The sequence below is a fragment of the Scomber japonicus genome, chromosome 5 (assembly GCF_027409825.1).
Source record: "Scomber japonicus isolate fScoJap1 chromosome 5, fScoJap1.pri, whole genome shotgun sequence".
NCBI classification, from domain to species: Eukaryota; Metazoa; Chordata; class Actinopteri; order Scombriformes; family Scombridae; genus Scomber; species Scomber japonicus.
In genome coordinates, this window is record NC_070582.1 from 12,506,555 (window position 1) to 12,534,247 (window position 27,693).

General features: G+C 39.3%; 1 protein-coding gene across 1 annotated transcript in view; it reads right to left on the reverse strand.

The window, feature by feature from the left end:
* Positions 1–1,148: 1,148 nt before the first annotated feature.
* LOC128359372 (LHFPL tetraspan subfamily member 3 protein-like) overlaps positions 1,149–27,693 on the reverse strand; it is a 29,038-nt gene continuing 2,493 nt past the window's right edge. Inside the window, exons 2-5 of the mRNA XM_053319865.1 lie at positions 4,600–4,844; positions 2,551–2,579; positions 1,415–1,491; positions 1,149–1,312 (exon numbers count right to left, since the gene is read on the reverse strand). Coding sequence (XP_053175840.1) covers positions 1,149–1,312; positions 1,415–1,491; positions 2,551–2,579; positions 4,600–4,844 — 515 coding nt within the window. The remainder of the gene's footprint in view (positions 1,313–1,414; positions 1,492–2,550; positions 2,580–4,599; positions 4,845–27,693) is intronic.

Below are 27,693 nucleotides of genomic sequence, written 5' to 3' on the forward strand. Positions count from 1 at the left end.
TTAAATGAATCTCTTAAATTGCTGTAAGTTAACCCCTTTTCTCCATATTCGCTAATTGTTTGGTATCTATATAATATCTATTTACACAAGAACATATCCACAGGTGAGGCTGGGACAGGCCTTAAATTGATTTCCTCTCGTCACTTTTCATGATACACCAATCCTTCATCATGTTACCCTGTACATCCCAACAAAAGAAGAAGGGAGAGAGAGAAAGGGAGTCAAAGATAAAGAGAAACAGAAATATAGTAGAGAGCTGGAGACAAAGACAGAAACAGACAGATTTAGATACACAACAGGACAATTGTGTGTGTGTGTGTGTGTGTGAGAGGCTGGCATGTCGGTTTACTAGCCCAACAAACTATTGCACACGGACACATTCATACATGCATGCGCTCACACTCACTCATGTATACTTACAGACCTCCCTACACGCACATACAGAAGCACACTCACACAGCAGCTACAAGTCCTGCAGCACACAGTCCTTTAATAGCCCCCATCACAGTGTAGATACCACAGACTATAAAATCTTAGAATCCCTCTGAAACTGAAGCGCTGTGCAAAGTTAGCTAGCAGGGCATTGAATGGATTTAGTTAAAATTCCTAGAACATCTTTAATATTCACTGTACATACTTTGTAATACAAGTTCTTTTGTTTTGGATGATAATATTATTATAAAACAGTCTTAAATATCTTTTTCTAGTAAATTAGGAGGAACAAAGGGGCATATGAGCAGAAGAAGAAACTTAAACTTTCATTTCATTGTCAAACCATACGTACATATGAAACACAACAGATTTACATCAACCTGATATTATTTGAAAATGAGAATTTTTTTCTTCTTTTCACAAATAAAACATGACACACATTCTGACGGTGGTACACACAGCTAAGTGTTAACATAGTTTAATACTTTTAATTACAGAATTTGTTGGTATATGCATGTTTATGTTTGTTTTACAGAGAAATGTATGAGCTGGTGTGTGTGTGTATGTATGTATGTATGTATGTATGTGTGTGTGTGTGTGTGTGTGTGTGTGTGTGTGTATTTGTTATGTATTTGTTATGTATGTGAGTTTGTCTGTGTGTGTTTATGTAAGAGTGAGTGTATTTTTGTCTGTGCTCGTACTGCAGGTGTAAATTTTCAACCCTGTGCCTTCTCAGATAGGTAGTGGGGTAGTCCATACTTCTCATATAGATAACAGTCTCTGCCCCTGCCATGGTCTATGCAATGCTGTGCTAGGGTTAGCTCTGGGATGAATGTGCAGTGGGCTCCGTCTAGTGTTGGGGTAGGGTGACGTATAGGAACTGCAAGCAGATTGGATGGCATCAAACGTAGTTACAATGGGTTTTTGGCAGGTAGATGTAAAAGGCAGGCTGGCTGATTCCACAGTATTCTCCTCCACAGACCTGGACTGCCTCCCTCCTTTAAGCTGATGTTGAGGGACTGGTACTTTATGACAACGGACATATGGAAACTCAGGAACCTGAGAGAGAGAAAAAGAAAGAGATGGTATGTTTGTGTAACACAGTAAGACCAAGACCATGATCCTTCCCTCCCCTAAATGTACACTTGCTGAAGGCAGTGGTGGAAAGTAACTAAGTTCATCTACTCAAGTACAATTTTAAGGTAGGCCACTTTTATTTCCATTTCATGCTACCTTACAATATTGTACTTATTACTCAGAAACATACACTTCACAGCTATAATTGTTAATTACATTTCTGAACAAAATATGTTATAAATAAACAAAAACAAACCATGAGCTTACCTTTGTGTAAGCCCAAAGAGGTTTCATCTCACAGATGAGTCTTTGTAGGGGACTGACCCTAAACTTGACCAGTAAAATCCTAATTATACACTGTTGCATCTGTATGAACACTTAATTTATATGATATTTAATAATATATCACCCACAGGGGCCATTTTTATGCAGATTTTTACTTTTTATGATTAAAGAACATTTTGCTGATAATACTGCTGTACTTTTGCTTAATAAGGAATTTGAATGCAAGATTTTTACTTCTTATTTTGTTGTATTGGTATGTTTTATACTGCATTATAGAGTAAAATATTGTAGGCTATTTTTTCCTCCAATTCATATACTTGACAGCTATTTACTATACACAGAACCTGTAATAATCTATTTTAAAAATGACATTGTTATGTTTTAATACTTTAAATTAATTTTATCGCTAACACTTTTTTTCCATTAAGAAGGATTTTAAATACAAGACTGTCACTTGTAATAGTATTTCAACATTGTATAGTACTACTAGTTTTACTTAAGATGATTTAAATAATTCTTCCACTGCTGACTGAAGGGAGGAATAGTCTAAATTGTTTATGTTATGAAAATGTATAACCAGAGGATATTACCACTGTCGTATAATGCCAGTGGAGACAAATGACATTTCATGGCTTTCAAATATTAAAGACCAATCACATTGTGCTTATGTAATGAGAGGTGGCTCTTTGTCATATGTTGAGCCACATCTGCAGCATATGCATGTTTTATAACATGTAAGCATTTGACCTTACTTACCTATAAATTTGGTTAGGCGTTGCCTCCCTCTGAAAAACAGAAACACAGAGAAAAACATTAAAAAATGATACGACACAGCTCTCAAGGTCATGCTATTAATAGACCCCCATGTTCACACATTGCCAAATACATGCACCCCTCACATTGACTGCTTGTATTACACAAAAGCACCAGTAGATGGCACCAGGGATGAGCTAATTGATAAAAGGCTATAGAGCTGCAATACATTATGCAGACATGATAGATTCTACACAGCCATGTAAGTAATGGTACATCATCGAGCTGCACAGTAAGGCTGTTTATTGACTGTTAATCCCACTGCTACTGATAATCCCATTCAAGTTTTCTCCTCTATGACATTGTCTTTAGATCTTTCATCCCTTCTCTTTCTCTTGTCTTTTGAAGGTCGCCGGGGTTTGGGATTGTAAAATAAAAACAGCCTGCATCTTATCTGAGAGTTGTATCTCAGTAACTCTGTAAAGGATATTACCAGCTACTTCCACAGATAATTAAACATGGCATCATCATGATAACATAGGTTATGTGTATTTAGATGACAGCAAACTAAGGTAGACGTTAGATGTTGTTTGTAAATCTCTCTCTTTCCCTGTCATTGCTTTTCCCTCTTCTCTTTACAGGACTGTTGGTTGTGCATGCCTGTCTGGTTTCATTACAGCTAACACTACATGAACATGCTAATCCCATTTCCCACTGGGAGACATACCTGGACCCAGGCCTTGTCATAGTGTCTCACAATGTAGACCTGCGATAGTGAATTTTAGAGTGTGGCCCATTTCCATGATTAAATAATGACATCCACTGTGTGTATGGCATCAGGTCTGAAGGCAGTAGTTAGTCTGTTGGTTTTTTCACCAGGTTTGGTTTGGGTTAATTTGGTTCAGTATCACTTGGACTCATTTTGACTTTGTTATGTAGTAAATTCATAACGATTCCCTTCCAGATGAGACCATGATCATGGATGTAATCAAAAGGGTCAGTTTGAGGCTTGTGGACTTGCACTATTATGTTTGCTGGTGTTTTAGCACATTCAGCCCATTATCCACTAACAGCTCTACGCAGGTCCATTGGCTATGTTCAAGGTCCATTGTCCTAAATTTAGTTTTTATAGAGGGAGCATCAAAAGCTTGTTACATTAAAATGTTGGCTTTTATTTGTTATAAATACAAGTAAGTGTACTGAGCGTGATAATTTTATGCATTCAGCACCAATTACACTATGGGCCTGATTTACTAAAGGTTTGCATGTGTAAACGTGTGCAAAGTTGACATCACTCGCAAAAGATGTGCAAGCTGATCTACTAACGCAGCGCACTGAGACTTGTTTTTGTTATAAGTCAATATATTTGTTTACCTCTTCCACCAGAACCTTATCACATTTCATTTTGCTCTTGCGGGCTGTCTACTCGTCCAAACTCTCCATTCAGACACACAAAACCCTCATTTAAATACTGCTGTCACCCTGTTGCACCTTTTTTCATTTACAGTCATTCTTAGTAGATCACCCGCAAAACGCACGCAAACGAAACGCACAATCTATTGCGCAATTTAGTACCCATTATTTGGGATCTTAGTAAATCAGGCCCTATGTGTTTGCAAGATCAGTGTATGCTTTATCACCACCGTAATGATTTTCTATTTTAAGTCTATTCTTTAAGTATTCCCATTTAGTTTTAGTGTATGTTTCTGCCAGCCCAACTATAGCAGAAATTGCGCACTTTTACCGTTAGCTAAACGGAAAAGCTGACCAATTCTACATCAATAACTTAACTTTATAATAATTTATAACAATACATTTATAACAATACATTTATAACGATAGAAAATTTACATGGAACATGGAAACCCAAATTTGGTGGTAGATTAAAGAAGCTCCTGTTTTCTTAAGTGAGACATTACATCCCAACATGGTCCTGCAGTGCTACTTTGAAGCTGACTCTGACTTCCAGCATGATTTGCAGGCGAAGAGCAGATTTCTCAAAGGAGATCAATAAAATATCACATCTTTATTCGATTAGATAATACATCTCACACTCTCACCCTTGCTCTCAGCCAGGAGCTCTTCTGTCATAAGCCCGTCCTGCCGGTTGCCCAGGACGAAGGCCAAGAAGGAGAGGATGAGTGCATCCAGGATGCCCATAATAGCCAAGATGTAGGCCCAGCGCATGGAACAGGCCCCAAGGCTGTATTTGTCCGTTTTCTCACCGCACATCCGCCGGACCTCATCGCTGTCCCAGCCATCAGGATAGATCATACAACCCAGCACCAAACAGACACCTGGTGGGAGGCAGAGAGGAGTAGAACGAGTGAAAGAAGAAAGTAAAGGACAAAAGAGGTGGCAACATCATTGTGGAGGATCAATGAAGAGAGGAGATGAAGGAGGAGAGGAGAAGAGAAGGTAACGGAGGGAAAGGAGTCAAAAAGCATGAGCAGAACAAAAATGAGTTTGGGGGAACAGTGCCGTGTAATAAATGAGGTCATAGATAATGAGACGAGATGATGATATGATTTTGTGAAGAAATGAAAGATAAAGAAAAGGAAACACAGGTTTCAAGTGCTTTTAAAAGTCTACACCTTTCTTATTCTCTTCTATAGAGATTTAGTGTGTTTTCTTTTGCATTTACCACATGGATTTTCATTCGATCCCTTAGGCGGCAAATAAGTGTCTAGACACAATGTGTGCCAGGGGAAGTGCAGTAAAACTGTCAGTAAACAACCACAGCAGGGTAACAGAACGAGTGTAGAGTGTATATACTATGGTGATAATATGAAATGTCATCCAGGATTTCCTTACAATCACATAGTTTAACTTGTTTTGATACACATAAGCTTCCTCGTCTTCTTTCCCTCTTGGATTTTAAGTAGTGGTAATATTAGATTTTTACTTGCAGCTTCTCACTCTCAGATTTCGCCCAGAAGATAAAATCTCTCCTATCTTCGATTTAGATCTCTCTCATCTTCACTTTGAAAGAGAATATTCACTGAGGTGTTGCTGCAGCAGAACAGCACACGAAAAGTGAGAGACTTGTGCACAGTGTTGCAGCCTTTTCTCCCTCTTTAGAATTTAACTAACCACTCCTCATTCTCAGTCTTTGCCCACGGGGATAAAATCTCTCTCATCTACAATTTGGATGAGGCTCTCCTTTGAGTTGATGCTGCAGCAGAGCAGCAGGAGACCTGGAAAAAGAAGCTGACTGCACAATTATCCAGAGTGCATTGCACATTAATAATAAAACATATTCTCCACTTCTTTATACCCAAAACACTTGCTCACAATGTTTCCTCCCCCAGTGTTTGTTTATTTGTGTATTGGGGTTTATGGATGAATGAGGCTGCTGCTGCTTTGGAACATTACTGTAGCTTGTTAAATGTGATGTGCGTTTTTTAAAGACTTGTTTGTTGCTTTTATTGATACACCTTTTAAACAGAAATACATTTACATTATCTATATTATCATAAATTAACATTTGTTCTTAATTTGTAGCTCCTCTCCCTTCTCAACTGTTTTACAATACAGTATGCTCTCTTCTCATGTGCATACACAAGCTACCCACATGTGTACACACACACACACACACACACACACACACACACACACACACACACACACACACACACACTGCAGTGTGTTACAGTAATGCTGCAGTCTTTAATAGTACTGAAAGACATCAGGGGGTGTTAAAAGATGTTTCAGTGAGAGAAATTAAGTGTGAGGGAAATTACAGAGCAATATACTGTATGCTGCAGACAAACTGCATGTCTAACTGCAGATCATCAACTAGACTCCTCCTCTACCTTGCCCCTATGGCTCTAACTGTCATAACAAATTCATATGCACACAGCGGTTCAGAGAGCAAAGACTCAGGTACTTGCTCTGATTCAGGTGGACAGCTGGCAGAACTGCAGCCTCACCAAGATGCATTAACATGCCATTTTTTCAGCACAGAATGAAGTCCTTTATATATCTTAATAGGTATGTAAAGCAACTAAAGGTGATTAAAACAACAAGCAGTCACCAGTGTTACACAGTGAACTGTACCCACTGCTGTACTACACCCCTGTTTTACGAACAAAACATGAAGTTTGTGCCTTTTACTGAATCCAGATAGCATAACTGCATCAGGTGACGAGCTCTTTTCATTTCAGTGAGATTCAATACGATCTTCACAGGCTGTGATAGGGCCTCCATAAGACCTGTGTCACTCAGCCCATCCAGATAATACCTACTGTACAGCATCACAGCGGGCCAGACATCCTCTAGACTCTAGTACATGATTTGTCTCCTGAGTGTGTGTCACAGAGGCCTTCATGTGTATTGTGACCAGTGTGAAAATACACTGTTATGAATGAAAAAGCACAACAGACTGTGGGTTGTATCTGGTAAAAGACCACTGTCACCTGCATTACATGAAACCTAACGTCCACAATGTGTAGACAAAAACTGCCAATCCACCGAGATAACAAATCTCCACTGAGCCTTTCACTCATACGCTGTAAAAGAAGCAGTGGCTGCAGAGCAGATCCTGACATTACAATAGAGATACACAAATATTGAAGTAAATCATGATCATGACACCTTTTAATCTTTTCTGCAAAGTTATTCAGGGCAAACCAAACTGTCTTTTTTTGGCTTCAGTGCATAAAAAAGACAGTCCTCATGGTTCCCAGAGTATCTAGCGACTTTTTTCTGTTATGTTCAGCAATAAAAGCTGTTTGACAAACAGTTAAAATGCATCCACTTGACCGCAGATAACAACAATGCAGAGGAAAAGCTGCCTCTACACCAAAGCTATCTTAAAAATATAGCTGCCAATTGTCTATATTTTTCTTATTGTCAACACATCTCATATGCAGAGTCAAATCAGTAATGAAGTGATCTCACTTAAAAATATTGTGTGTTTATCCAAAGCCTCAAATATCTGCTGCTGTTGTTCAAAATATACAGTATACACTATATTTAAATATAGCTAGTCATATCCTTTAAATGTGAGGCTCTTCTGCTCAAATAGTGTTTGAAGACCACAATATCTGCAAGCAATAGCAAAAATAATAGCTAGCTAGCTCAGTAAGGATAAAGGCTTGCTTTCTCAGCAGTAAGGATCCTGCTGTGCTTCAGCATGAGCATGTAGTCTAATTGGGTGAAAATGACTTATTGAGCTGTTTATTGGTCCAGTCTGGAGAAAGCATAGACAGAACAAACAGAAATGTGAAAGGAGATGTCTATCCTGAGATGGTGATCTTTGGCTGTTTGGGGAAGTTTGGTGAATTGGTGTGTATATACTGTATCTTTTTCTCCTTGGAACAACAATAACTTGCTAACAACTGTGTTTCTCTTCACAGCATAAATATATATTGTGGGGGTTTATGTAACAGTATTCACTAAACAGAGGGATTGTCAAGGAAGACCAAATAATATTTGGTATACTGTGAATCAATGCACATTACTATTCTCTCTCCCTCTTACTACAAAGGTAACATAAGCTTTTTCAGATCCTCCTGGGTGTCTGCTGCATACCTTTGGCTTGATTCAGTGCCATTGTGACTTTTACGTTGAGGCTCAGGAGGAGAGGGAAGAGGCACACAGAGCTCTGGTGCAAGTGAAGGAGTAAAAAACTAATGGTGCAGGAAGAAGATGAATAAAGACTATGCTGATAGCATCATGGGAGAGAGACCAAAGGAGAACAAGAGCTAAAATTTCTGTCACAGTCACAACTAAATGCTATCTACATCACTATCCAACGCCTGCGTCTGCAGAGGAACATCTCCGAGGGACGCACTGGCCAGGCTTATACCAACAGAGGGTGTCACATATGTCACTCCTGTTTCCAGAAACAGCATGTGGAAAGAAGAGAAGCACATGTCCCTTTCATAAAGTATAACAGTAAGCCCGAAGTCAACGACTCCATAAGCAGACAGCACAGCCCAGAAGCCCTATTCCTGCAAAGCACTGCATCTGCTTACATAATGAGGAGCTTAATCAAAATTCACAGAGGAAAAAAACCCAAAAACTATAGCACCAAAACAGTCCATATCAGTAATACCAGAGGAAGAAAAAAAAGGGTTTATTTGAGTTTGTTCCACTTTCAGAAGAATTAAAAAAAAACAACTTTAATATCATATTGTGTGAACTGAGTGGCATGTGTATCTAAGCTTTAAACACGTATATATGGAGATTTTAAATACTTGAATATTACGTTAAATTATATGAGAAATATGATATATACATTTCATTAGGGACATACTCTAGATCTAGAGCAACAACTGACATGCACACAGATGCAAAATGTACTACAAGATTTTGAGGAAAAAATTTGTTGCTGTTTTGCCACAGATAACTTGCCAAACAGGACAATGAGTCCTCATATAAAGATATTTTCAGCAAAGCTACAATTCAATTTAATATCAAAAGATATCTAAGAAAAATCTAATTTTTATGTCAAACTTCCAGAGTTTGAGCTTCTTTTTACAAAAAAATCATTATTACTACGTTATTCAAAAGAGTCTTAAGTAAATGTCAACATCGTCAGTAGCGTATAATCAATGCAAACAAACACCTCTAAGTTGTTGTCTGAAAATTGTTACACATAATTTTGGAAAATGTTGGAAATCAGGAGCTGAAATTGAAGTAGAAGAAGTAAGTTGAGTGGAAAGTGAACACAACAAAAGGGTATATCACAAAACCAGACAATAACTGAACAAATTCTTCATTTTCATAGTGAGGACTTGAATTTGGTTGCATATGTCTGTGCATGTCTTCTATAACTACGTATTATAGTATTAAAAAAATCTCTCGGTATCTTCTGGCTTCAGCCCTTACATTGCCCTGAAAGAGAAATTCATGCTGCAGTAGTAAATGGCGTGCTCAATATCCCTGCCACAGAAATAGCAGCACACCTGACAGAATGCAGCTGTCAGTCGGAGTGGAGATATGAACTGACGGCATTATCCCACCCTTTTAGCTTTGCCCTTCTCTCCATCTCTTTACTGCTCTGTGGAGCAGCAGACAGGTGCAGAGGGAGGAGAGACAGATGATGAGGCAGGGCGACCCAGGGACACACACAGAAAGAGAGGGAGAGAGAGACAGAGCGAGAGAGCGAGAGAGAGATGGTGAGAGACAGAGTCCATGTAGGGTGCCGTGCTCCAGCCCTGTGTGTGGCCGCCAGCAAGCACCAAGCACCGTACTAACGTCATGAGCACTGGCTACCATATGCTGGAGCCCCTTGGCGGAGCTATTCTCAGCATTTCCTTGTTTCTGCCTTTTCCACACACACACATACACACCTTTCTGTTTGTCTGTGTCTCACCCTGGGAACGCTGGCATCATACGATAGGAAAACTGGACTGAGAAATTCTTGTTGGCAAACAGCGGCTTATGTAAGAGGCTGTAGGTAGGGCAGATTAAGTTCAAACAGCGCTACAGGAGAGTCTGAGGGCCGACTGGCAGATGGCACAGAACGGTATGATGGCAGAAGATTTGTTAGGAGCACATTGGCTCATTTTCCAGAAGTGACTAGTAAATCCCAGCGACGCTGATAGAGTCCCACTGACTCTTATTAACTCTGCGTGTCATTTGCAAATAGCGTAGGTGACTGGAGGTCGACTGTGACCTCCAAGGCAGCAGCTAGATTAGATTTGGTGAGATTCCATGTATTTGGTTTGCAGACACAGAAAAGTATTTGAAAAACTATGGAAATTAAAGTACCTCCATGTAGTGTTTGGCTCATGTTTTAACATTGCCAATGCTGTTTGTATGTCTAAGTGTGTTTTTAGTGTTTCACCATGTCATTGATTGCACTGGGTGGCAGATGGTAATACACGGTTGTGTGTGTTTCATGCTCTTTCCGTCACTTAAACATCTGCAGCACATCCAAGCAGCCATGAAAAAAGGGATTCACATTTTTTCAGCTCCCACAGTCCTTTGTGCATCCCATTTTCTCCAGCTATCTGTTTAAATGGCTGTGACAAACTGAATTATGCATGCACGCATCCTAAACTGTTGTATCTCGTACTGCATATGGATCCAGGTCTATTACACACGCACAAGCACACACACACACACACACACACACACACACACACACATACACACACAGACATATATACTTGTAAACCCATTTGTGTACTATTGTCACAGTGGATTATGTGCAAAACATCATTTGTCACCTCTAATAGTGACACATCTTGGTGCTGATAAATAAAAGGTAGTGTTTACTAAACTGACAGCCTGTCTGGTGAACGAGCCCGTGGCTGGCAAAGTGGCATTTTTGGTGAAAAACTAAAAATCATCTCAAAAAAGGAAACCAGCACACACGTTCAGGGAACAGCTTTTAGTGTTTATCCCAGTGGGGCTTCCTATGAATATGCATAGGTAGGCTTGCTTTAACAGCTAATGTTACACTCCCACAGGTAAAACAGTGACCTGAATGTGGGCAAAATCATACCACTTCAGTTCAAAGTGTTATGATCATTTCTCCTCATAGAGTGTTTGTAGTCTTTCTTATAGAAAGCAACTGATGGGAAACCCACTTAACACAAAAAATGAGATAGAAAAAGACAGTAACATTATTACTCACATCCAAACAGATCATATTAACTGGTGATTGTTCTTCATTGGCTTGTAATGTGATCTACTACCCCTTAAGACATGGTTCATTCCTGATGCTTGTTGTCTACGTTGCTGTTCTCAGCATAAGCTCCAGGCAGAGTGAGACTCCTGCCGGTGCTGAGACACTTGTGTGACAGTGAGTCTGGGTGATTCACGTTGCTGAGACCAGAGACAAGCAGCCCGAGGCTGAACACCACATTGTGAGAGGGAGGTGTGAGTGGTAGCAACAGCCTAAAGTTTAAACAGCCACTCAGGTGGTTTTTGGTGTATTTTTATGGTTTATACAGGATAGGTTCACAATAATTCAAGTCTGTCTTAAAACAACAGTCAGATGCCCATATGAATATTGAAGCATTTTGCTCACTTTAGTCAGTCCTTCTGTTCATAACAACTATTAGAAGATCCCTTCCTAATGAGCTTACAATGTAAATGATGGGGTGACAAAATCCACAGTCTTCCTTTTGAGAAACAATGTATTCAAAAGTCTTAAAAAAATATGAGGCTTAAGCCATTTGAGTAAGTCAAATAAAGTGGATATTTTCCACAATTCTATTCTTCATACTTAAAAATTCACTCTTTTTTGTCTCAGCGGACAGTGTTTTCCTGTTCAACTGCAGTGGAAGGATTTAAAAAAAAAAAAAGTGGACTGCTGATCCATCATATTAACTTCAGATACATTTTTGCATAGAAGGAGGCATGTGATTTTGTCCCCCATAACTTACATTTAAAGTTCATAATAAGGGTCTCTTAACAGTCAGTATGAACATGGGGGAATGATTGGCAAGAAAAACACCAATGTTGTATGACAGACTTAAAAAATGTTAATCTATCCTTCAACAACAAACTACATATATTTTACATTTCCATTTTCCAAAGCATACTGAATATTAAAGACATATCATACTGGTATTCATTTATAGCATTTGTTGGGTGGAGAGTTTAGTCCAAAGTGGGCTATCTTATGACTGATAGGTATTGCTATGAACACCTCTATTTCATCTGTTTCAAGTACACAGGACATCCTTTTTGTTCACAGTGTACACAGCTACTGTTGAGGACTCCTTGAACAAGTCCTTTCAACTACTCCTGCAGAAGTGCTCAGTATTTTTTCCCTACTCATCTGCTCTCACAAGCTACAGGCCTGGTTAAAGGCACAATCAGTGTTTCAGAGGTTTATTCAAATATACAAGTTTCACACACTGGTAGAAAATCTGCATTGTGTGCTTCCTGAATGATCTGAATTGCACACATATGGATTTGTTTTTGTTTAGCAACATAAATTATATAAAAGATTAGTTTTTGTCTGCAAATAGTTGATGTATTAAATGTCGATCAATTTAAGAGTGAATACAGGTTCCTCTGGTCTGAAGTTTGGTGATGGAGCTGTGTCCATTTTGTTAACACTTAGATCCCTGATTGTAACTTTGAGTAAGGGTTAGTTGGTAGTAGTTAAATGGCCAATTATCCATTTAGGAAAAGACATATTCAAAACATATTTAATATAGTCGGTGAGGAATAGCTTGGAAATAGTTTCCATTGCAACATTTTGTTAGAATTGACTGAATATTAATTGAGTAGTAAAAGGTAAATGGACATTTTATACACATTGATGTAGCTGACATGCACAGTGCTGACCTCGCCATTATGAACAATTTGCTTCAAGACACTTTGACAAGTGGACAGCCGAAGCTGGGGATTGAACCACAGACCATAATTAACAGATGACCTGCACTACCTCTGGTGTGTTTGTCGCCCCTGAATAGCCTTTCAGAAAACACTGACCTGTAGCCTTCACATTAGATGTGACACACAGTGGTATACTTTTTCTGCGATTCAATGAGATTATCTTCCACCATCCAAAAGGATTTCAGTTCATAATTTCAGCCAGGGAAAATCTGACTTCTTTCATCTTTACTCTGCCTCCAAGGGAGCCTGTCATCAACGCGCTTCGCTCTCTCTTCTCATCTTCCATTTTGCATTTTGCAGCAGGACTCCACAAGTCCACAAGTCCAGACTGCATTTTTGCACCTCTCAGAAGATGCTATTAGAAATCTATGTTGGTTTCCATAATCAAGTAATCTGGATAGCCTGGTCTGTGATTGGCGAACCTCATGTAATTCTTATAACTCCATACTAAAGAAAACAATGGTTTCCGCTTCACCTACAGAGCAATTTCTGAGAAATGTATGTGGTTAAATCAGGGCTAGATTGAGACTGATTAATCCAATCTTTCCCATGGCTAGTCCAGACTCTAATGAAGTGTGGGCAGCATAAACCCCCTCTTCACACTTGACAATTAAGACTTTTATCTGGCTCCAAAGATCAGTGAATGAGGAGCAAGAAAAGTGGCCTAAGACTATGGCAATGATATGCCATAATTGCATCCAGATAAATGGTGCAATTAAGAGTGCATGATCTATATAGTGTGACTAAGTGGAGCGTGAAAAGGTCACCACTGCTTCAAGGTTTATGGAGTGGAAAAAGAAGAAAGAAATAAGGTTATAAATATGGTGAGAGTGCTGTTATAGAAAACATTTACTGTGTTACTTAATAATGGGAAATACACAGGATTTAGAGTTTCATAGTTCAACACAGTAAGGCAGGAGATGAAAATACTTTTAGACAGCTGGTTGGACACAAATCTAACGCAGTTCTTTGAAAAAAAAGTGTCAAGGATTGAGTGGAAAGTGGAGCATGAGAAAACTTTTAAAACTGACTCCAACTATCTCCCCTGGAAGACGAGGAACATGCTTCTCGAGATGAGCTGTCTAAAGTCCAAATCTATTTCTGCTTCAGTTGCTGGCAAAACTTGTGGTTGCTAGAGGGGAGCAAGGAGCTTCCAGGCATCTTCTGTATCCCGCTCTGTCAACATCTTAAGCAATTTTCTGCAAAACGAGCACAGAAGACCCACAGCCTACCTATCAATTCCATTCAAAGGATTAGAAGGAGCAAATGGTTTATTTCATCAACTCGTCTCTGTTCTGTGCCAGGACAAGTCTTGCAAAAACTTTTTAACCATCTTGCAATCCTGCAGATTATCTTCCCACAAGAGTGCATTGAATATTATAGTGCACCTCTAGGCAGCAGGAAGCACTCTGACTTATACAACAGGGAATAAAACTCAAGTAGAATTAAATCTTTAGAAATAAAATTGCAACTGGAGCTTCCAAACGAGGCTGATGTGTGAATCCATCAGCCTGATAAGGAGACATCTCTACCTAAAAAGGAGAGGATGAAAAGGAAAGGCTACACAGAATAACTGCGAAATGTCTCCAGCACCACCCACACACTAATATCCATAATCATTCAATGAACCAGTCAATTAATTAAACAAGCAAGTGATATATTAATAACTATTAAATAACTATACATTCATTCATTTAATTAACCAATCAAATTATTATGTGTCTATATTTGCCAGTGAGGACAACTGAGATACATTAAACATGCTTAAACTTATTTGTTAAATATAAAATATTTATCTATCTATCTGGGGACACACTGACATTCACTCATCGTCTCCTTAGAGTAAATGTTCAGTAACTTGTCATCTTTTTTTATTTTTTTACCATTATTCTTTCTACTTTGGCCAAATGCTGTATAGTCAGATATTCAGAGTGTGTGCTCTGACTCTTAATGTCCACATAGACCATCTTGTGCATCTCATTAATACACACTGTCTGAATTTGGTATTAAAAGGGAGAGCGGGCTGTGGATGCCTACAGGTGAAGCAGGGACATATAGAAGGACACAATGTGCCCTGTAATTATCAAGTAGCTACACTCAAGTGATATAAGGTTGAAAGAAGTAAGCTGTGTGCCTCTATAATAGATGTAGCACTTCAGGTTACAGCAGAGTTGGGGATGCGGACGTGGGTGGAGGGAGGGAGGGGGAGAAGGATCGAGGGAGGAGCGCAGCGTAAACCGCAGTGAGCAGAGCAGGAGGGAGTTCAGGCTGGGGTGGAGGGCTTATGTAACAGGTCCAGATGCGGGCTGTACCTCCACAGAGGATAAAGATTGGCAAGGGCAATGGGGGATCAAAAGAGACCTTTGAATTCTCCTGGAAATAACTGACAGGACCAGCAGTCCAGGGACGACAGAGGCAAACAGCCATGGCTTAACTGTTGACTGTGTTCTCTCAGTCGATAGTTAACAGTGGGAGGATTCACCCAGGACAGACCGAGGAGCTGCAGCAGAGCACCGACCTAAACAAATATTATACTAATTTAAAAATGCAAAATGTCATAATCTCTGCCTCCAGCCACTAATTTCTAAATGAATAGTGCTTAAAGGCAAACCCTAACTTCAGCTACTGCAGCTGACTGAAATCATTTGTATAATTTAAATTATGTGTGTCGCAAATGCAGTAGTTGAAGAAGTACTCAAATGATATATAAAATAGTCCTGCGTTGAAAATGGTAATTTTAACTTTATTAACATATTAGCAACTAAAAGTACTAACTTTTACTTGACAAAAGTAAAAGTTATATTAGTATTATATTGCTGTAATTTAAAAATGTATTGATTTTTTGTGTTTTGTGTTTATAAATGTGTAGATAATGTTAAGCACTTTCTAAACAATGTTTTTAATAAGTGCTATATAAATAAAGATATGATTATTATGATGGTTATTATTATTACATATTATATGATACATTTGGTCAAGATGTAGCTAATTTGAACTACTCAATACAGTATATGGTCAGGTAGTCTAATCTACAGCAATGCATTTATAATTTATATGTATAGTATGTAAAATCTTAATATGAACTATTCCTGTTACAGAAATGCAGTGGAATAAATAGTAAATTGCCCTCAATTGAAATATAGTGGTATATTAGTAGCATAAAATGAAAATAAAGTATAAGTACCTTACTAAGGGGCAGTTTCCAGAAGCTGGCCAATCAGAACAGAGGGGGATCATGAAGAGACACAAGCTAAAACAGCCAGTTTCAGACAGAGGCTGAACTGAGGGGCAGCTTGAAGGGTCAGTTGAAGATAAATAAGGACGTATATTTATTTAACTGTAAATCATTAAGATATAGAATCACAGATTATAAATACAGACTTGGAAATGTGCATTATATGTCCCCTTTAAAATTGTACTCAACATCATACACAAACATGTGTACTCCTCAGATCACTGTCACTACAGCCTGAAAAGTTTTTCCAAGGGTCACAGTGTCCTTGTTGTCCCACCTCATCCCTCTGTGGAATAAATCAGCAGCCTCCCCCGCCCGAGCCCTGGTCTGAGCCTGGCCGCTTCTGAGATCACAAGGATTAACTCTGACAAATCTATAGTCCACATCCTGCAGGGCCATAGTGACACTAAACACAGGGGAGCCATGATGATGACTTGGCTGGCATTTAGAGTGTCTATTCTACTGCACGACACCCAAACTCACAAAGAGCGGGCTAATTAATCAGCATTGATCTGTTCAGTTTGGACTGGTGTCCAAAAACATGACTTCAGGGGTCGCAAATGAAAGCAGCTGCTCTGCATTCAGATAAGCACTAAATCAAGTGAAAGGTGTTACAAAACTACCACACGACCATGGCTATAGCATGCAATTACAGAAAAAAATGTGTACAGTACATTAATGTAAATTAGTACAGAGGATGTATAAATATCCTCCAGTCCACCATCATCAGGACCGTGAGCAGCATATATGATGAATCCCCAATGCCTTTCGCTGCATATAATGAGGTGGTTCAACTGGCTGTGTGTGTGTGTGTGTGTGTGTGTGTGTGTGTGTTTCTTAATTATAAAAATGCAGGAGAGAGAATGCAGAGGTGATTTGAAAGCACATTACCTGTTTGGACATGAGGAAAATGGGTAAGAAAGCTAGATGAATTGCTTCTTGGTGTGTGATTGCGTATGAAATAAGGTATGATGGCAGGGGCAGGTTAAAAGACGCAAATCGAAAAGGAGTGACAGGAGAGTCACAGTGATGAGTTTCTACTTTCGAGATCTTCCCCGTCTCACCTTTTGAATGTTGAGCTGTGTGCTGTGAAGGCGGCATGCATCCAGTTGATTTGATTGAAAAAGGTTGTGGGTCAGCACATTCAGTTTCATTGCTCCTCTAAAAAGACCCAGTGAGAATACAGATGTGCGATGCAATTATCCCAAACCACTTGCCATCACCTCTCTTTACCACCTGACTGTCACATTCAAATACCCAAGACAGCCAGTGTGGCTCTCAGTCAGACTCTGAACCTATTTAGGATTTGTGAAGAACTCTGTAGGGGACATATCCTCATCTTTGTCTGTTTTGTTACTTAACCACACAATAGCCCAGTCTCTTATTCTTTCATAGACATACACACATAAGCACACTCATTGGTGTTTAATCATTAAAAGGGCTAATGTACCTGCCTGTAATATACATACATTACAGAGATCTGACCCAGTAGATTTCTGACTTGGTGTGCTGTAAAAAGACATTACTCCTTGCTCTCTATGTAGCTGCACCAGCACAACTGACTGGATATGTCAAACTGTTTCTAATGTGATGATAATAAGTTGCAGCCCCCAAACTGTCACAGGCTGCTTTAAAATAACAAAAAGGCCCAAGGTAACATTGTCCTCCTGTCATAGGCTGTGGTTTCAACGTGCCGGTGTCGGACTTGTGAAGGTTTAAGGTTATTCTACTGCACACTCATGCAACTGGACCAGTTCAGGCAGCACGGACTATGCAGAGATGAGGTGCATACTCATAAATGTTATTTGACTGGATGAGCCTCAAGCTATTTAGTCATCAGATTGGTGGCAAAATTTGAAGGTTGGTAAGGCTCAAGAGTAAAAATTCCTTTATTACTTTTACATCTAGTGACAAATAGAAACTTCCAAAAGACACTCTCAATCAGTCACTGGTTTATTTTACATTATTCCCCTTGCCTTCCTAAATTATAAGTGAACTCTGTATATGTTCTAGAAAGCCAAGTATTAAAAGGTATTAAAAGCCTCAAATTATTCAAATTACTTGATGATAAGCAGCTCTTCAGAATGATTAACATGCTAAAATGACACATGAAGGACAATTATTGAAACTAACACTCAGAGAGCAAAACCTCAACTCAAATCTCCAAAACTCTGCTCTAAATAACTCTAATATTTTCTGCTTTGCACCCAATTTGCAATTCAACATGGCACTTTTTGCAACACACAGTTCTCTACATAAAGAAAATCTGACATAAAGTCACTTGTTTGCCATTTCAAAACACTGCCATTCAAAATACTGCACCAATGGACCAACTGACCAATGCACGTGCCAAACACCTACAGTAACCATTTAGTTGTTGATTGCTCAATCAGGATGTAAGCACCATAAAAAGACCACAGGCTTAGGGACCACCATATTGTTGTTTTGCTGTAAAACAACAGTAAAAGCTAAGACAGCAGGGAGAGGAAGACGTAAAGGGAGGATGAGAGAGAGAGGGGGAGGAAGAGTGAGAGGTAGGAGGAGAGCTGGAGGGGGAAGATGAGGATGAGAACAAGAAAAAGATGGGGAGGAAAACAACTTTCTGATGAAATCCGGGTAGCATTAGTTGATCATGTTATCAACCATAGACAGAAAGTCCAGCCCAACTTGAGCCGATTTAATGTTGCCTCTGTCATACGGACATTTAGACTTGAGCACAGGTACCACATTTTCATTCACTCTACATAATTAAGGGCTCCCTGAATCATACTATATGTACACATCAATTCTTTTGTGATCCCTATTAACTTCATGAATGGTTGCCATATCATACACTCTATAGCTGTTCAAGAATCCTTACTGTGGAGAAAACAAAATCCTTCTTTAGACTACACTGACCAATTACTATATATTTGTTTTTTATAAAGGACTAAGAGACAATGACGTAATGGTGGACGGGTTTGAATGTTCAATGAGGCACAGGAAGCAGCTGTAATCAACTTGCTTTAGGCAAATAATGCAATTACTGTATATTCCAAGAGATTTAAAAGAGATATAAAGCCGCCACATCATAAAGGAGGACACCATTTTTAACATTTGGCAAGTCAGCCTGTGCACATTGGCCCATATTCTCCATTGAAACCAAGTGCCCAAGAAGCAGCTTTACAGGGTGCCTTTTGAGAGAAATTCTGAAAGAATAAAAGATCTGAGACATGAATATGTGCATGTAAGTACAAGATTGACTACAGTATACTACATACAGTACAGCATTTATTCCCAGGGTGCTGGACTACACCAAACTGATTTTTTTCCTTTGGTTTTCAGACACCACTGGGAATGGATGCTGAAGTAATCCCACATGAGTTTATTTTTATTGTAGGTGTTCCTGGACGATGTGGCAGCAACATCATGCTGTGTGCCGCCATCACACATAATGATGTTCTTCAATGCCATGCCAACCTTGGTACATACAACACTGCCCACATACTCACATACACTGCCTGGCCAAAAAAAAAAGTCGCCACCTAAAAAAAAGGTCACACACTAATATTTCATTGGACCGCCTTTAGCTTTTATTACGGCACGCATTCGCTGTGGCATTGTTTCAATAAGCTTCTGCAATGTCGCAAGATTTATTTCTGTCCAGTGTTGCATTCATTTTTCACCAAGATCTTGTATTGCTGAAGGGAGAGTTGAACTGCACAAAGCCTTCTCCAGCACATCCCAAAGATTCTCAATGGAGTGAAGGTCTGGACCCTGTGGTGGCCAATCCATGTGTGAAAATGATGTCTCATGCTCCCTGAACCACTCTTTCGCCCGATGAATCCTGGCATTGTCATCTTGGAATATGCCCATGCATGCCCGTATTAAACATAGCCCTGAGTTCCACTGTTGTTTTTCTACAATTTAAATTTCACCAAAAGTTTCACCAAAATTAAAGGTTTGGTGAAATCAAATCATAGAAAAACAACAGTAGAACTCAGGGCTATGTTTAATAGTGAAAGTGAGAGCATTTCCACACGCACAATGCAAAGGGAACTCAAGCGATTGGGACTGAACAGCTGTGTAGCCTTAAGAAAACCACTCATCAGTGAGGCTAACCAGAAAAAAAGGCTTCAATTTGCTAGGGAGCATAAAGATTGGACTCTGGAGCAATGGAAGAAGGTCATGTGGTCTGATGAGTCCAGATTTACGCTGTTCCAGAGTGATGGGTGCATCAGGGTAAGAAGAGAGGCAGATGAATTGATGCACCCATCATGCCTAGTACCTACTGTACAAGCCTGTGGGGGCAGTGCTATGATCTGGGGTTGCTGCAGTTGGTCAGGTCTAGGTTCAGCAACATTATGTGCCCAAAGAATGAGGTCAGCTGACTACCTGAATATACTGAATGACCAGGTTATTCCATCAATGGATTTTTTCTGCCCTGATGGCACAGGCATATTCCAAGATGACAATGCCATGATTCATCGGCTCAAATTGTGAAAGAGTGGTTAAGGGAGCATGAGACATCATTTTCACACATGGCTTGTCCACCACAGAGTCCAGACCTTAACCCCATTGAGAGTCTTTGGGATGTGCTGGAGAAGGATTTGCGCAGGGGTCCGACTCTCCCTTCAGCAATACAAGGTCTTGGTGAAAAATGAATGCAACACTGGACGGAAATAAATCTTGTGACATTGCAGAAGCTCATCGAAACAATGCCACAGCGAATGCGTGCCGTAATCAAAGCTAAAGGCGGTCCAACGAAATATTAGAGTGTGTGACCTTTTTTTTTTAAGGTGGTGACTTTTTTTTTGGCCAGGCAGTGTACTTTAGACAGACTGTACAACATTTTGATACCTGCGGACCATATGGATGACGCAGAGCAGCACAGATATAGTATAGGACAATGTCAGCTTCCATTGTGCAGCCCTGTTCCAAAACTGGTTTGTTGACCACCCACAATTTCTTATTCAATACCTTCCACCGATCTCTCCATTTCTCAATCCAATTGAAGAGTTCTTTTCAGCATGGTGGGGGAAGGTGTGTGACCATCATCCCTTTGTTCGCATGCCTCCTCTGCAGGCAATGGAAGAGGCATGTGATGGTATTGATGTGGGTGCTCTCCAGGGCAGGATACAACACTTACGGCGCTTCTTCTCTTGATGTTTAGTCAGGGAAGATATTGCCTGTGATGTTGATGAGATGCTGTGGCCAGACCCAGCCAGGTGGCGAGATACAGTATTGTATTCTGTGTTTTTTTGTTTATTTTTCTTCTTCAAAATGTATTTTCTGTTTACTGTATTTGATAAAAAGCACATTTTTTATTCAACTCCAATGTATACTGTATGTGCTGTGCATATGTTGCACTGATTTGTTGTGGAGAAACATAAAAAGATTTTGTTTCAACGGTATATGTGTTCCTGCAAATATTTCTATAGACTATAACAATCTCTCTGCAAAATTATCTACAGTACATATAGAACTAATATGACAAAGCTCACAAAAGATGAAAGTGCTTTTGATTGAGCACTGCTTCATTTTGCAGAACTGTGAATTGGCTTTGTAAATTGTGTTGTGAAGTATTTTGAGAAAATGAGCCCCGTTTTAAAAAATGTCTATTAGCGATTGTCTGTACGCAAATTAGCTAACCTGACTCTAGCTCTTTTTTTGGTCACTTGGGGGCAGCATCACAAGATGTAAGTGCAACACTGACATATTCTCACCTTATGAATTTAATATTGTAAAGTTATTATCAAACAGTTGTAGAGCTGCAAGTGATGATTATTTTCATTATTGATTAATCGGTCAATCATTTTCTCAATTAATCATCTAGTCTATAAAATGTCAGATCATTGAAAAATTACCACCAACAGTCTGAACCACAAAGATATTTGACTTAAAACAGCAAATCTTTGAAACTCAAATATCTTTGATCTCACTCTGAGCAAAAAAAATTCACTCTCATTTTAGCTTTGTTTTTGGTGTGAATGCATTCCTGAGGGAGATATCTCACTCTTTCACTTCTAAATACTCCAATATATTTACGTCTATCTGTCTGCATGCTGTTTAGTGCTGAACAGGTAGCGCACAGTGTTTTTTATCAGGGTTTATGGACTGTACACGGTTTCCTGCTATGACTGGAAATTACGTTAATGAGATGCTGTAATGTTCTCGAGAGCTAAGAGGACCTGCAGCATTGGGTGATATAAATCAGTGGGTTCGACATTTTAACATTATACAAAGTCAGTGGATCCATTGTTGATATACAAATATTGATTTGAGCAGCTGTAAGTAATAATTCTGAAGCATTCTGTCAAAACTCAATCACACAAGAAGTCTTTCAAAGCACTTCCACAAAGTCAAAGCAAATTGAAATGAACTGAACTATGGAACATTGCCCTGGCGTTGGCGGAGCAGTGCAACGTTAACTTAAATCTTCTGGGTAAACACAGTGTAGGTACAGCTATAATGTTTTAAAAAACAGGTTCACTCAGCTGAACTGTATGCTACATGGAGTTAAGATGTAGGAGGTCATTCAAGGATGAATTCCAATAAAAAGTCAGTTGAAGATAAAAAAACAACCTTTCAGTCTGCTGAAGGTTAATATATACTGAGTTTGTTTTTGTGTGCGGTCAAATAGTTTTTTGTTTACTACTTTGGGATCAAGGCAATTACAGCACTTCATCAAACTGAGGTCAATCGTTTTGTGCGTTTTTCTTTTTTTTTAAAAGATTTTTTCTGGCATAGACGCCCTTATTTAGCAGCAGACAGACAGAAAACATGGGGGAGAGACGGGGGTGTGACATGCAGCAAAGGACCTCCGGCCAGGATTCAAACTGGGGGCTCTACAACCACTCGACCACCTGCGCGCTGTTTTGTGCATTTTAATAAAAATGTTGTTAATTTATATGCTAATTCTTACAACAATATAATGTTGTTGGCATTGGCAACTTAAAGAAGTTGTTGGTCAACAAATAAACAAGTTTATCTACTCCTGGGTTCACAAAGAATGTGCATCTATTATATCTACCAAATACACACACACACACACACACACACACACACACACACACACAAACAAACAAACAACAGAATCAGCCTAGAGTTGAGCATGGATCAGCTTTAAAAGCCTGATATGTATACAGACAAAAGTGTTCATTTGCAGCATTAACTCTGAAGAGCTGAAGCACACAGGTCTGGTCCTACTACAGAGAAAAGTGCAGATCTATGACAGCTGCTCTCATGCTGAGCTCGACCCCTTTCCACCTCTGCATTCAACTAGGCTTTAATGCTCCTTTCGAAACAAGCTTCTCAATAGAACTAATGGACTATGGGAGATTGAGCCAGTCAGAAGGATGCAGATAATCATACATAAAGAGAAAGAGAGGTGACCTAAAGTAGCTCTGTTATCTGATTAGTTTTCTATCTTCCTCTCTACTTTCTACCTTCAGACCTTGTGCTGCTTCCTCGCACGTTATCCCCAAGTCATTTTTTTTTCTCTTCACTGTCATCTCTGTTTCTCCTTTGTCTTCTCACTCTCCTTTCTCACCTCTTCCAGACAATAAAGGTTGAACGTTTTGATGTGCTGATCCCTCTTTCTGGAAGGGTATGTCTGATCTTTATCCATCTTTATCTAAGTTGTTTTGTTTTCTTGAAGGCTCTATCAGCTGTGGAGGCATACTAGTACACAGACAGACAGACAGACAGAGACACACAGACACAGACACAGACACAGACACACACACGTTCAATAAAAAGAATGTAGCAGTGACAACAGAAATAAAAAGATCTGGCTAACTATATAATTCCCAAAAAAGTGAAACTATCTGAATGTATGATGAAATAAAGCATCAAATCTTCATACCATTGACAAATCATGCAAGCATATCTATGTTACAACATACTGACAACTCAGGAAGGGTTTACGATATCTGAGTTGGTCATCTGTGTTTACAAATACTATGCATTACTACATATCTACTTATTTTTTCAGGCTACTTCCTTTATTTGATTGTTTAGAGACAGGAAATGTAGGGAGAGACAGAGGGATATGACATGCAACGCAGGTCCTCAGCTTGCAGTCAAACCATGGACTTTGCAGTTATGTGATATGCATTTTAACTGTGAGACCATTATTACCTTGTGAGGCAGCTGGATTTGTGAGATCACACGGATCCAGTCAGCAATGTGAATCCAGCTGCCTCGTGAGGTAAGATAGTGATAGACGGTGATGGACAGATGGTTCATCCAATCACCTGCCAATTATTCTTTTTAAAGTGCCTGCCCTTTTCCAAACAGTTTCCATGGATGACTGCTCAAATGGTTCTGTGTAACAAACCATCTGGCATGTCAGGTTAAGGCCATCAGGGTGCACCATTAAATTAATTTTTAAAAATTGCTTTTAATGTAATGACTGATGTGACGAGTGTATATTTTTTGTATCACCTAGTCGGATACATCAGAGCTTTCAGAAAAATCCCAGCTTCTCAGTTATAATTAAGACTTGAATGATGACGTGAATGTTATTTACAAGCCAGAAACTCATAATTACATTCTCAATTCTCCAAAACTCCAATATGACATGAATGCAGCATAAGTACAGAAATGACAGTCAAGAATAGCTTATTAAGAGAAATGTTCAATTTGTTTGAATTTGCTTCAGTTTGTCATCAAAAGAAGACACACAAATGCTACAGAAAGTAAAGACTTGTGTCTAAAACGTTATTTTGCACATCAAAGCAGAAACAGAGGCTGTTCCCCAATGCTATTTTGTCATTTTGCTTGAATTCTTAAGAAAATCATTTTGCATTCAGGAAAATCTAAATCCAGACAACCAAGCCCACTCTGACATAACTGGCCATATAATAAAATAAACAAAAAAGAGGGGAAAATAGAAATCTGACGCTGAGTAAATACAGCTCTTTGAAAACTGTCATGTCAGTGTTTCCAAATAGGCCACCTTCTATCTGTGCAATTGTTATGCTGACTTTAAAAAGCTTACGTCTTGCTTATTCACAGGTGACTCATGACTCACTTCTGTTTTTGAGGAGAAACAATCACATGAAATATGAAAAAAGGCAGACAGCTGACATAAGTACGCAGAGCAGGTATAAAACTGTGAAGTAATTATCACTGACCTCACAGTCGTTTTAGTTAATTAGTTACAGACCCTTGAAGAACTGCTGTGATAAGACTGAGAGAGGGTGTAAAGTTGTGACGGAGGAAGAAGGGAAGAAAAGAAGGGAGAAAGAAATGAACAGCACATACTGTACTTAAGGTTGTGGACAGAAAAGAGAGGGGGAAAGTAAGGTCAGAATGAGCAAGGGAAATGAGTTGAGATGCACAGATGGGTGAAATTGTGTGAAGGTAACAGAAAGAGATAAGTTAGGGGGGGCTTGTGCAGTATCTATCTGGCTGTGTTCAGCTCAGTAAGGGGGAAAAAAACACACTTACAGTACTACAGTAAATCTGCATGGCATGGACTTGAGCAGATGCACAGACAGAAATAGCTCCAGTGAGGAAAGCAAAAGAAGGATACGAGTCCATCTAGGCCAGGATGGATGCAGGAGCACTCAACTTAGTTTGGCTCTGGTGGACATTTTAAGAGCTCTGATGTTTCCTGGTGGTTTGCTTTCTCATTACACACTCAACGTTTTTTTACCTGGACTTCAAAGAACACTCTCTTCCTGGAGATGGCTAGAGATATGTGTTTGTGCTATCACTTGCGAACCGATTCACTGGAGAGCAGCTCTGTCGAACAGTGCGAATTTGTTATATGCTGCAAATGCACACAACCTTCTGACCTTAGCCCAATGGGATTTGTGAAAGCTGCTGCAACAGTGGCGTTCAGTATATCACTTAAATTACACATTCTTAGCCAACACTGTATGACCTTCATATTGATTTAGTGCATCTAAATTACCATTTTACTCAATGATGTATGGTACAGTACTGTTTTAGGCAGTTTTTTTTCATACCTATCATACTGTGTAGCATCCAGTTGAAATACAAAAGTCAAGAAAAAACTGAAAAATGTGGCCTCACATAGAAAATAACGAGGCCCGTAATAATGATTTCTAAAGCAGAGAGAAAGATCAGTGCCACGGAGCAGAGAGCAGTGCTGTGAATACTGACTGTGTCCTTGGATCAGGCATGGGCGACAACAAGCTATGACTGAGCCGATATGTAAATTTCAATTTCAGTTTGATTCATTGGCATGAGATGTGAGTAGAGCAGAGAAATTTCTATCATCCCCCCACTGGACCAATTAATTCAGCAGCTAACAGTTAAAGAACATAAAGAATATTAAGATTAAGTACTAAAACATACAGCTAAAGGATCATAAAAAACATTTAGATTAAGTCTTATAACATATACAGCTAAAGGAACATACAGTTTCAGTAGCTAGTATCAGACATAACAGTAACAAACACAATATCATGGTTAATCCATCCTACTCCACACACCCTCCAATTACAAATTCAAACTTCAGATAGCCTCTGTGACAAAAGAGCGACCACATCTATTCCTGCTGCATCTAAGCATCCTATACCCACACCCAGAGGGAAGGAGGGGAAACTCAGAATAAAGGGGGTGTTGAGGACCCTGAAGAATATCCTGAGCTTTCCTATGACCCTTTTCTAATAAACAAGACAGAGGTCATTCAGATCACAGCCGTTGATTTTAGAGCTCAGGTTTAGCTTTGCGAACCAGCAAATAAAGGTAAAAGGTAATACAAGATGAGAAATAAAAGAAGTGATTTGTCCAAATTAAAACTGGTAAGCAAATACTGGTGACCTTTGTTTAAGATTCATGTTAAGCTCAAAGCTGAGTTTGTCATCCACATCCAATTTAGAAAGGAATTGTCCCTCCACTATAAGAACTTGTTAACAATTAAAAAACAAGCAAGTTTCATCGTCTTTGAGAAGACTCACCATTACAGGGTCATCTTCAAACAATAGGAGTGAGGGTACGTAGCCTTGTGGAGAACCAGCAGAAGACTTAAGAATACCAGAGAGAGCCCCATTTACTTTCACCCTATAGAACGGTCATGTAAAAAGCTCATAAGCCAGCCCACAGTATTAAAATTCATAACAAAGTTACTCATAAGTCTATGTGCAAGAATGTCGGGCTGAACGTAATTGAAGGCAGAAGAAAAGTCAATAAAAAGCAAACAAGTATAGTTTTGACTGCCTTCGAGGTGTTTCTCAATTAAGTTAAGGAGGGTAATGATGGCATCCTCTATCCCCCTTAACATTTATCTTTGGTCATACTGGACCTTGTTTCTTACAATCATCTGAAAAGCCTTTATAGACAGAGAAGTAAAGGACACAAGATGATTATCATTCAGTGATTTGGGAGTCGTAACCTTGGCCACTGGCACTATAATAGAGTCTGTCTGAAGAAATGAACACTGTCATGGTTTTTGAGTAGCCTGTCCCCAATGCCATCGGAGTCAGGACATAGTTTGCATGAGAGATTTCAGCATTTTCTCTTCATTGATGATAATACTGTTCTGAGGGGGCTCTAGTATCATCCCTAAAAGCCTAATGTCCATTTTTAAAATCATGCTCATCAAAACGTAAGTAAAAAGGATTCAGTTCATCGGCCAGCACTCC